Source organism: Asparagus officinalis, chromosome 9, assembly GCF_001876935.1.
Source record: "Asparagus officinalis chromosome 9, Aspof.V1, whole genome shotgun sequence".
Lineage (NCBI taxonomy): Eukaryota > Viridiplantae > Streptophyta > Magnoliopsida > Asparagales > Asparagaceae > Asparagus > Asparagus officinalis.
Window position 1 is genome coordinate 5338643 of NC_033802.1, and position 11905 is coordinate 5350547.

The 11905-nt window shown below is 35.6% G+C and overlaps 1 protein-coding gene across 1 annotated transcript; it reads left to right on the forward strand.

Moving 5' to 3' along the window:
- On the forward strand, window positions 8681–11883 carry LOC109823115. Its single transcript, XM_020389400.1, has 5 exons — window positions 8681–9098; window positions 9178–9333; window positions 9410–9751; window positions 10713–10849; window positions 11749–11883. The coding sequence occupies exons 1-5, from the start codon at window positions 8681–8683 to the stop codon at window positions 11881–11883; spliced, it is 1188 nt and encodes a 395-aa protein (XP_020244989.1).

The window sequence follows — 11905 nt, forward strand, 5'->3', positions numbered from 1 at the left end:
GACGATGAATCGTCATCTATCGCGTCCACAGGGAGTCCAATTGACGTCGATGAACATATTGAAGTGAATCGCGAACCTACGTGAGATGATAGGATTTCGGAACAACGAAACCCGGACCAATCGGGAACCACGGCGATGTTTCACAAAAGCGTGGACAATTGCCCTTCATGACTCGATCCACGTTACCAGATAATCCACCTCGAGCGGATCGAATCCCTCTTCCGCAAGCTTACCAACGCACTTGGAATCACTCAAATCCGAGTTCGGACGAAGAATCTACAGGGAAAACAATAATACACCTCAAACGGAGTCCCGGGAAGTCAAAACACCACGGGGGTGTCTAGGAAAAGCCTAGACACCCCAGGTGTGTCTCGGCCAAGCCGAGACACCCAGGGGTGTCTAGGCTTTTCCTAGACACCCCAGGGGTGTCTAGGCACCCCTAGGTGCTCCCATTGCCTATAAATAGCCCCCTAAGGCCTCATTTTTTGAAGATCTGGATTTTTTGGAGAGTTGGCGAAGCCCTGCTGCAGTGAAGAGTGATCGAGCGCTTCAACAGGGGAGAGGTCTTCATCAGATTCTTCATCACCCGTGCCCGTTCCTTAGTATTACCCTTCACCGGTAATCACTAAGAAGAGCAGATATCTCGTTTTAACCGAGATAGACGTTTCAGGCTTCTAGATCTCCTCACGGATCGACGAAGCTCTGTCCGATTTTTTCGGAACAGATCTGAGTGCCAGGTAGTCCACAGATATCGACGTCCCCGTCACAGGCCAAAGACCCACGCAAGCAAGAGACGATAAACGGATCTTGCGTTTATTTTCAAGAAAGTTGTAATTTTTATTTCTTTGTTATTTGAATTCATTTGTAACGACTGAAGTTTAATGAAATCAATGATGAAAGTAACTTTCGACGAAAACAATAATTTTGCCACAAAAATTCACAAACTATAAAATCTCCTTTATGTTGAATAATGAATAACCATTACGCTTTTTAGCCAATATAGATGCAAAGTATATGTGATCACAAAACCAGTCAGCCATTAGTAATATCTAGACAAGCCAGTTTTGGTTTACAAATTCATAATGATTTTTCATTATTGGATTGGATACTTTCTTTTCTGTATACACTTTCTCTAGTTAGAATTCTTCATGTGAAATAGCTTTCCGTCTTTTGCAATGTACTTTATTTCTTTAGGGTAGAGCTTCATCATCTCTCATTCCATCCTTGTTTTATAGATTTCAACAAGGTGTTGTAATTCGCAATGTATTTGGAGAGGGTTAAATTATAATATGGAGGACAAATTTAAAACTACTTTTCAATTTGAAGGGTATAAATCTCAAATACTCTATTATATAACAAATTGTTATCTAAATCTACTTCTGAATCTCAGACAACTTTTTCGGCCGATGTAGTTTGCCGGAGAAAATATTATATATATGATATGAGTTAAAACAATATTCTTTCTACGACATGGGATTGATAATGTAGCATTTATTCATTATTTTGTTGTTGGGTTATTATTAGTTCCTATGGTCTAGTACAATGCCAGCAAAGAAGACGAATGGTAACATTTTGGTAAAAATTTTTGTGCTAACGTAACATTTTTTAAGCTGTTGCCTTAGCCTAAAAGTACAAATCATCGTATTGAAAAAATAATAAAGTCATAACTTACTATTTGAATAGATTTTGAGACCAAAAATTTAAAGGAAAAATTATTGTTTCAATGACATGTATAAGTGGGAAATGAATGGGTTCTTATAGAAGTTTTGGTAGGAAGGATTTTTTATTTAATTTGGTGGTAGATAAGAAATTTTTTAATGATATAATGTGGTAGATATGACATGTGATATTTTTAATTTTGGTGGTAGATAGGGAAAATTTTTAGGATTATTTTTATCATAATATTTTTTTAATATTGTAATTAAATATTATAAACATCATCCATATAGATAAAAAAATTAAATATAAAATTAGGAATGAAATATTTTTATTTTTGGAGAAAAATTTATACCAAAAATTTTGAGAAGAATAATCGTCTACGATGATGTTGTGTATATAAGTGTTAATTTTATAGTTTTCTATAAAGGTTGCATTGTAGGGAGTTTTAAGCATAGTTAGTGATATGTTTGATAATTTATTATGATATAAGATTGTAAAGATACTCATATTTGTGTATTCCTAAGACTGTATAAATTTTAAGTTTTTTTTAATTTACTAATTAACTATTTTAAAAATATTTTATTTAGATATATAATATTAGTGAAATAACTACAAAAAATTATTTCAAATTGCAAAATATTTAGTCAAATGTTCAACAAGTTAACAATTAGATATATATTATTTATTTCGTAAGATATATATAAATTAAGTTCTAACCATACAAATGAAATATAAATTATAAATAAAATACAAATTATATACACACACACTCTCTCTCTCTCTCAATATTTCAATTTATGCATGTCTATTGAATTTGAATATTCTTTTTTGTAAACAAAAGGCCGAAAATGAGAGCAACTTTGTAAAACTGGCGGAAAGACCGTGGTTAGTACCGACTAAAAGACTACTATAGCAGCGTATGGGGAAGAGATCGGTGATATTGAGAGGTCACCTGAAATTTCCAATACCACCCAATCCAGTGTAAGCTTATTCTGAGAGTACCGCTAGCTGTAGTAGTTTCATCTTCATCGTTGTCTTCGTCGTTGCGCATCGATCGTCCCCGGCGATGACGATCTAAATCAAATCTGAGACGGCGCGGAAGGAATAGAAGCTGTTGATTCTGGTTCAAAATCGATCACCATGGTTCAGATCAAAACCCGTGATGCTTTCTTGCTTCTCTTAAAGCAAGTATCCAATATCGGTGATGAATGCTATTTGATGAAAGCTGATCGAAGACAGCAGCAGCCTGGTCCTCATAAAGCCTGATGGTGCTTTCTGTGGCTCGTGACGGGTGACCGATGAATGCTTTTGTTTAATGCTTCTTACGATGGGAAGTAGGCAGAGTAAATGTGGGTTAATTGAGGAGAAGTAAATGTTGGAGGCTCGCATGGTCAACTGCTCATAGATTTTGAATGGAAACAGGGGGGTGAATTTATGGAGGTGAGCTGGACAATTCATTACGATGGGAAGTAGTCAGAGTAAATTAATGTTGGGTTAATGAGGAGAGAGTAAATGTTGGAGGCTGGCATGGTCTGCTCATAGATTTTGAATGAAACGGGGGGGCGGGGGGGGGGGGGGGGGGGGTTTGGACAATTTATCACGCTTCATACTGTGGCAAAGTAGGCAGAGTAAATGTGGGTTAATTGACTTCCTTGATTCTGTGTTCCCTCGTCAATGCAACTATCACTTAGGGGGGTTATTGGTTGGGGCAAATTGGGGCCAAGGGGGAAAAATGTTCCAATGGAATAATTTTACCCCTTTGGGATATTTTAAGTGGGGTAAAGTGGGATAAAGTGGGATAATGGGATAATTTCAGCATTTAATTTGACAATTCATGTAAGATAATTGATGATGTGGCACCTTATTAAAATATAGTTTTATCTATTAATTACTTCTAAATTAACTTATCCAATTGGTTTAGTATATTATTTAGTATATTATTATAATATAAATATTATTTTATTTTATATTAAAATATAATATATTGCATTTATACTTAAAAATTACTATTATTAATTATTATATTGTATTATATTATATTATATTATATTAGCATTGTATACTATATATAATAATTAATATAATATAATATTAATATTTTTTAATATAATATTTTAATAATATAATATTTAATATAATACATTATTTTATTTATACAAAATATAATATGTTATACAATAATTACTAATTAACATTATATTAGTATGCTACATTATATAATAATTGATATAATATATAATAATATATTTAATATAATATTTAATAATATATTATTTAATTTAATATATTATAATATTGTATCATAGGCATATAATGTACTTTATAAAATATTATAATATTTTACTTTATTCAATGTAATATTTTAAAATATTATATTAAAATTAAAATAATTATATAACATGATAATTATAATAATATATATTAATAGGTATCGTATTATAGTTATAAATATTATATTATTTCAAACTATAGTATTATATTATATTAATATCATAATATTTTACTAATAGTTAGTAATTATTAATATTATATTATAATAGTATGTCATATATATAATAACTATAACATATTTTATAAATTAATTATATAATATTATTAATATATGTTAGTATAATATAATATGATAAATAAAATATTATATATATGTTATTATATAATATTATTAATATATGTTATTAAAATTTTAATATATGTTACTAAAATATTATATGATATTATAATAAATACGTTATACTATAATTACTAATTAATATTATATAATAATATATTACATAATATTATTAATATATTATGTTATTAAAATATTATATAATATTATAATAAATATGATATACTATAATTACTATTATATAGTATTATTAATATATGTTATTAAATTATGTTATTAAAATATTAATATATGTTATATTTTATATATCATATCATATATTTATAATATAATTAGCATGTATTAGTTAAGTAATACAAAAATATTTTAAGATTATCCCAATTGCCTTCAAAGTGGAACAACATTGTTCCAATATGAAGGATGGGGTAAATTTGGGGTAATTATGAGGAAGGGGTGGAGGAGATCTTTATATAGTTGGTGTAATTTAGGGGAAAGTGAAGTATTTATCCCCCAATTACCCCAACAAACCAATAACACCACAAAGTTGACTCCAATTCCAATTACCCCAATGAATAACACCAAAAAATGATGTTCCAAAAATTATCTCATTATTCCCCAAATTACACCAATGAATAACCCCCCCTTACATACAATTGAGACATTGTAACTATTCATGCATACAACTGTAATTACAATTGTTTGGTTCAATTTAAAAAAATTCTTATAGTTGTAATTGTTTAGTACTACTTTAACTTTTTGTATGCAACTTATTTTTTACTTTCAAGAAATAAAAACCAATTATTAGTTACTTTTATATATTACAATATTCATTTTAAAAAATTATCGTTTCTTCTTTTTCAAACTTTTACTAAAATTATATTTATTTTGAAAAAATAATACAATTGAAAAGTAAATATTTTTTGAAAATTCATATTTTTAGAGTAGTATTCTTCAAAGAATAATATTTAAAAAATAAGGTTTCTTTCAAAAAATAATATTCTTTTAAAAATATTTATTTCAAAATAGTATTTTTGGAAGAATAAAAATTGTTCTTTAAAATTTTTTTTGATTAATAATATTTTTATATAATAATTTTAAAATATTTATATTTTTCAAAAATTAATTTAAAAAAAATAGTTTTCTAAAAAATCCTTTTTAAAAAGTAATTGATGTGTCAGCTTCAGTGCACTCTACTGTGCTCGAAGGTCTTTTGAGATAACGCACTGTGACGCGTCATCGTCTTCGCTGAAATTGACAGAGACAACTGCTTTGGGAGTTGACTCACCGGCCATTTTTCCGATCTGGAGTAGGATTATGCTCTGGAGTGGGTTGATTTAGGGTTAAGGGTTTTGCAATGGAATTATGCTCTGGAGTCGGTTCGCTTGGACAGAAGATGAGATGACACGATCGACGAGGAATGATATAGATAAACGGGAGGCGATTAAATCAAAGGGTATTTTGGGAAAAGTTTTTTATGTTATAGCGTCGGGTCATCGTGGGAAAGACGTATTTGGGGGCTAAAGATTTTGGAATGGTTTTGAGGGGCTTTGGGACCGTTGAAAAAGTCTTGGGGGGGGGACACTTGTAATCATTTTGGGGGCTATAAGCAATTTTCGCTAATATTTTTTGAAGAAAGATCATCCATTGTTAGTCTGTAGGGGTCGTTGTATTTTTGTTTAATTACGATGTAGAAGTTTTAAAATCATTTCTTGATTCTCTCTATTATACGACAGCAAGGACTTCTTAGTTTCCTTTAAAGTTAGAAGCCTCTAAGCTCTAACCTCTCTATTTACTTATGCAAAGAAATTATTTTTCATTGACATGGGTTTTCAAAATTCTTGGCTTCTTTCCAATCGGTCGGAGGATTCCTTGTTTCCTGTTATGTGTTTTTTTTATGGGTGAGATATGACCAGATTTTCCATGCTATTTAGAGCATGTTTGGAAACTTGGCTTATACTTATAATCCACAAATGAATTACAAGCCAAGTAGATTATAAGCCAAAGTGTTTGGTAAGAAAAAATGACTATAAGCTACATCCAATAGGAGAGTGTTTGGCAAATGGGTGGATTATAATCAATCATTATTGTTTAAATGATAAAAAGGACATAGGTTTTGGAACTATCTTAAACGTGCCCCGTTTGGCAAAGGGTTAAGGAGGAGGGATTAAAGAGAAGGGTTAACTTAGTTAACCCATCGTGAAGGGTTAAAAAAATTCTAAACCCGTTTGGATATGATAGTTAAGACAAGGGGTTAAGTCTTTTGTGTTTGGCAAATGAAGAGGGGTTAAGGAGATTAATCTCATAATTTTTTTAAAAAATACCACTTTCGCCCTTATTGAAGATTTATAAATTTCCACCAAACACATCAAGCTCCATGCCCTTATTGAAGATTAATCTCATGGTTCTTAGACTTGCTAATGATATTTTTTTGAGAAAAGATTTGCTAGTCATATTAGGAGAGATTATCAAGAGAGAAAATGGAGCAAAAGTTGCATAACATAGCTAGTTTGTGTGGTTATTGTGATTTTTTTTCTTTTTTTTCCTCCTAACTACAAAATAGATATCATTAAATGAAAAAGTTACATGTTTTCAACTCTCATCTTGAGAGTGAGCAGTTTCAGAAGTGAGACATCCCTCACTTTTACAAAACCATTACACCATACATGTATGTGTAAATACAAAAGGTCATGTGAGCTATATATTTTGGAGCTCTTACTAATACAAAATACACTGAAACCAAAAAGAAAACCAGTTCTCATCTTGAGAGTGAGCAGTTTCAGAAGTGAGACATCCCTCACTTTTACAAAACCATTACACCATACATGTATGTGTAAATACAAAAGGTCATGTGAGCTATATACTTTGGAGCTCTTACTAATACAAAATACACTGAAACCAAAAAGAAAACCAGTTCTCATTGCTACCTCCTCGTCCGAGATCCGCATTGCAATTGACAAAATACAAAAAGGTGTCTGACACACCCTCTAGTGACCTGGGCACCCACGAAACCAGCCTTGCAACTTTGGAGAACACTCTATATCTAGGTCCAAGTTATGCCCCGGTTGCACATGATTCTCTGCTACAGTGTTTTATTGAAATGCAGGTTCATCATTTTCCATTATAAGATGGTCTGGTTCGCTACAGGGTACATTCCCATATATGCTGCCGAAATGAACACTGACATCCTCTGCAACAATTGATCCAAACCAAAAAAAAGATCCAAAATAGTGTAGAGAGAACAACTGAGAAATGCACAAACAATTTCTGGTTCATATGAAAACAGTTCCAACAGAGAGGCCACCCGCTGGGGGAACACAACAAAAACCATCACAGCAGAAAACTCAAACCTCTGCTACAGTAATTTTTGAATGTAGAAACACCCGAATCAGTGCCATACAGCTGGTGTCCTCTGCTACAATGATTTCTGAATGCAAAACACCCACTTCCAGCAGATACCAAGGCCAACAAACAGGCTCCAACACAGGATATCCCAAGACCAGGCAATAGAAAAAAAATCCAAGAGAACCAAACCGAAAGCCATATGCCATAAAACCAAATTGTACATACCAGAATGTTGAAAACACTTGGATCCGTGCCATATAACTGATGTTCTGAACCGATTGCATAAGTTTGCTTGCAAAATCTTCAAATAAATTCATCTTCAACCAAATTAAAAACGAAAAAATTAGATGTGAAAGGCGGCAATATCACCAGCAAGCATAACTCTTAACAAAGATACTTCTATATCATAATACATGCAAGCTTTCAAAAATTGCCAAAAGATGAAAAATCTTGTATGGCAGCTGCTTTCTGTTCTGCTGACCATCTCATATTTTGTATGACTTTCTCTTGGGAACTAAATTATGGCAATCTGATTCTATTTTGCTTTAATGTTTGTCTTAGCTATAAGTATGATTCTATATAACAAATCATATCATACTAAAATCTAATCACCACTGAATGCTTGATGGAAAACTGGGTCAGGTTTCTAAATGCCCCATTTCTGAGTCTTTGAACAGGTTCAGATGTTGACATTTATTTGACCGAAATGAATGCTGAACTTGAATGTTTACTGAACAGGTTCATATGTTGCACTCTACTTGGTATCCCTATTTTCCATCAAACGGATGTACATTATGAAGAAGTACAAAAATGGGAGGTCAATCAAGGATATATGATCACGAAAAAGATACAAATTCGCAGAGGCTGGCATAAAACTTTTCTAATGAAAAAGTCCAAAATAGAAGTGCAATAAGTCCCACGCTATGTGCCTATGTGGCACAAGGCTCACAACTTAACTCCAGACCAACAATCGAGAGCTAAACAAGCTCGAATCATATGTGCAACTGGAAAAACAGCACACAGATCCGCATGAACTCTCACAGACACATCCCATGAATCACAGGTAAGCACATGTGTGCACAAGATACTTTCACAACATACTTTCATAATTCAGGGTTCTTCGAGGAGGGTGAGCTTCCGCCAGGTCCGGTATTCTCTGGGGCTGACAACATGGACTGCTTCATGCAGCAGGTGTGCGACGCCCTTCGTGATGGCTCCCTGGGCATTGATCTGAACATCGATCTTGGGCAGGCAGATGGTGTTGATCCCACCGGTTCATTTTCAGATATACCTACATCCGGTGCTGCAGGTGTTGCGACAGAAGGGCCAGACGGGGATGGGGCCTCCCCTATTGCAGATTTCGAAGAGCAGGGATATGTTCCTGCACCGGTCTTCCCGAGACCTGACTCTGGACTGTTAGCCGATATGTTAGCTGAACAAGCTCCCACCGGGACTGTGAGACCACTCTTTGAGAGTGATTCATCCACAGGTATATATCCAATTTCCTCTCTTCTTTGCTTGTCTCAGTCTCCATTTTGACTAATAAAGAAGTGCAACTATATGACCAGGCGCTGTACCTGATTCTGCTATAGCTTCGGGTGTTTTCCCGCCTTCGCCTAATACGACTGACTTGCCCACGAGGGTTGATATACCTTCCATGAGCATTCCTGTCGTTACTTCGGAGCCTGTCGAACCCCAACCCGAGGGGATTTCCGCCGGTATAGGTATACCTCGAATTTCCCTTAGGGTCTTTTCGATTGTATTTAATAGTTTCTTGACCTCCCATACTGCTGCTTGCAGGTTCTCGACCGTCTCTATATGAGCAGGTCCATGCTCTCTTGGCCGATACCAATCCAGATGGGGATGTCTTCCGCACTGACCTCGGCTTCTTTACTGCCTTTTATAACGGCGTGATTGATAAGCTTCTGCACAGAGGGTCTTCTTTTGATCAGTTCAGGCGTTCCTTCTCCCGTCACATGATGATGATGAGGGAAGAGGGATATCCGGATTTGGCCGATTCCTTTACAGCTGATTTCGCTGCCCTGGAGTCAGAGATTCGAGAGCTGAGGGAGTTGAAGGCTGGTGGAGCTCCCTCTTTTGCATCTTCTCAGGTGGAGGATAGGTTGACGCAGTGGCATGAACGTAACTCGTCGATTCACTTTAGTCGTTCGTCGACGTCGATTAGGCTCATGTGGATTGGATGGTGACGTTCATCGTCGTTCGTTAACACTGAACCGATTGTGGAGAACTATAGGCAATTTTCGATGCCTACATCTGCCGCTACCATTTCTGAGGAACTGGTTGGGTTGGAACGTTCTCGTGAATGGACACTCGACAGGCTGGGATCAGCGCAGGAGGGGTTGATGAAGCTGCGACACGAAGCCGCAGAGGTTCTCAACAGTTCCGAAGATTCTGTCCGAGCTAGCCTGCAGGCGGAGTTCGAGCAGGACTATATGGACAGGCTCTCCGGTTTAGAGTCTCATATTCTTAGCCGTCGGTTGCCTTCGGACTAACGAGCTTTTGTTGTATGCTTTTGACTTGATTTTCAATTTAGCCTTCTTCGCTTACGTGCATGAAGAACTCCATCCAAATCCAATGAACCAGAACAGAAGCACTGCTTCTTCCTCTTCTCCTATATGATGACCTTGAAGATCCTGCACTGTTGGCTTCCATAGAACCTTCTGGAAAACTGACATCCCCCTGTATTACTGCAGTTGTGATTGACCCAGAGACTTGATCAGCAGCAGAAGCCGATGCTAAATTTCCCTAGGTATCAGCTGCTCAGGACTGGAAGGATTCATCGAAGATGTTGACGGTCCATATCTATTATATGCATTGAATCTATTCCAAACTGACGGGCCAATTCCATCACTAAAAATTGAATGTATATCACTATTTCGAGGGTGAGTAGTAGTCGTACTCTCTCCACTCCGATGCCAATGAATATTGATGTATCCTTATCCAGGGCATTGCGCATAGAAATTGAGGGTCGGTTTTGGATTTAATACTTTTTCTTAATCATGTTGCTCATATTAGAATAAAAATACAAGTCAATTGAAAATCATAAACTGGATGAACAAATACAACTAAAAATTCAAATTAGGAAGTAGAGTGAAGAAACAGACCTTTGTCTTTGCGGGGGGAGCCAGGCGGCGGGGTATCGCTGGCCGGAGATTGAGTAAGGTCGTCGAGGTCCCCGCCGACCTTGAAGGTGAGCTCGGCGTGGAGGTTCCGGAGGTTGTAAGCTAGGGTTTGGGATTTGGACAGAGTACGGTTAGGAGGAAGCGGGAGAGGGAGGGGCGAGCGGAGAGGTGGGCGGAGGGGTGGGCAGAGAGGTGAGTAGAGGGAAACAACTTGGGGGGAATTTTTACAGGATCTCTCACAAGATTGGGGGAAAATTTTAGAGGGGAAATTTTAGCGGGGAAATATTAGGGGGGAAGAAGTAGAGGAATCACCAGATCCGGATGAAAAAATCGCTCTCATAATTCCGCTGCCTACCCTCGCATGAGAAGGCGGAACAAGCCTTGTTCCGCCTTCCTTGGAGGAATTGTTAACCCGTGTTTTGACGGGATAAATGAGTTGTTGGCATCACGTGCGGGTTTATTAATCCTTTGTCATTTTTTTGTGTTTGGTAGGCAAATGGAGGGTTAAACCTCCTTAACCCCTCATTTATCCCCTTGCCAAACGCAGCCTAAGGGGTTAGCTTACTTGGTCAAACAACCCAGCTTATAAGCCACCAAAAAAATAAGCTGAGTTGACGCAACTTAATTTTCTTAGCTTATAACTAATATAAGTTGGTTGCCAAACATATTACAGTGGCTTATAAACCACAAAAGTGGCTTAGATAAGCCACGTTGACCAGTTCCTAAACACGGTATTAATTGTCTTTTACTAGGTCAAAGCTTGGATTTTAGGGAACTGCATCAATTCTTTATTTCTACCTCTGCATGTTAGATTTTTATAGGCAAGATTCTTCATATCAAAACACAATCTTAATTCTACAACCAGCAGGAAGAAGAGATCCAGAGCAATTGAAAGTTGATCAATTCTAAATTTGTAAAGATCTTCAACCTTTTGCAACAGTCTCTTATATATTTTGCATTGTTGATCATTAATGTTATGTGTTTTATGATTTGTAGGGTTCTTTTGATTTCTTAGTTATAGCATTTGAAACTGCAGAATTCACAATAAGGAACAAAGTAGCGATCACCATGGATTTGCTCAGCACTCAAAATGAAATTATGCGAATGAGAGATGAACAAGGGATTTACTAAGAATAAATAGTGGTAGAAACAA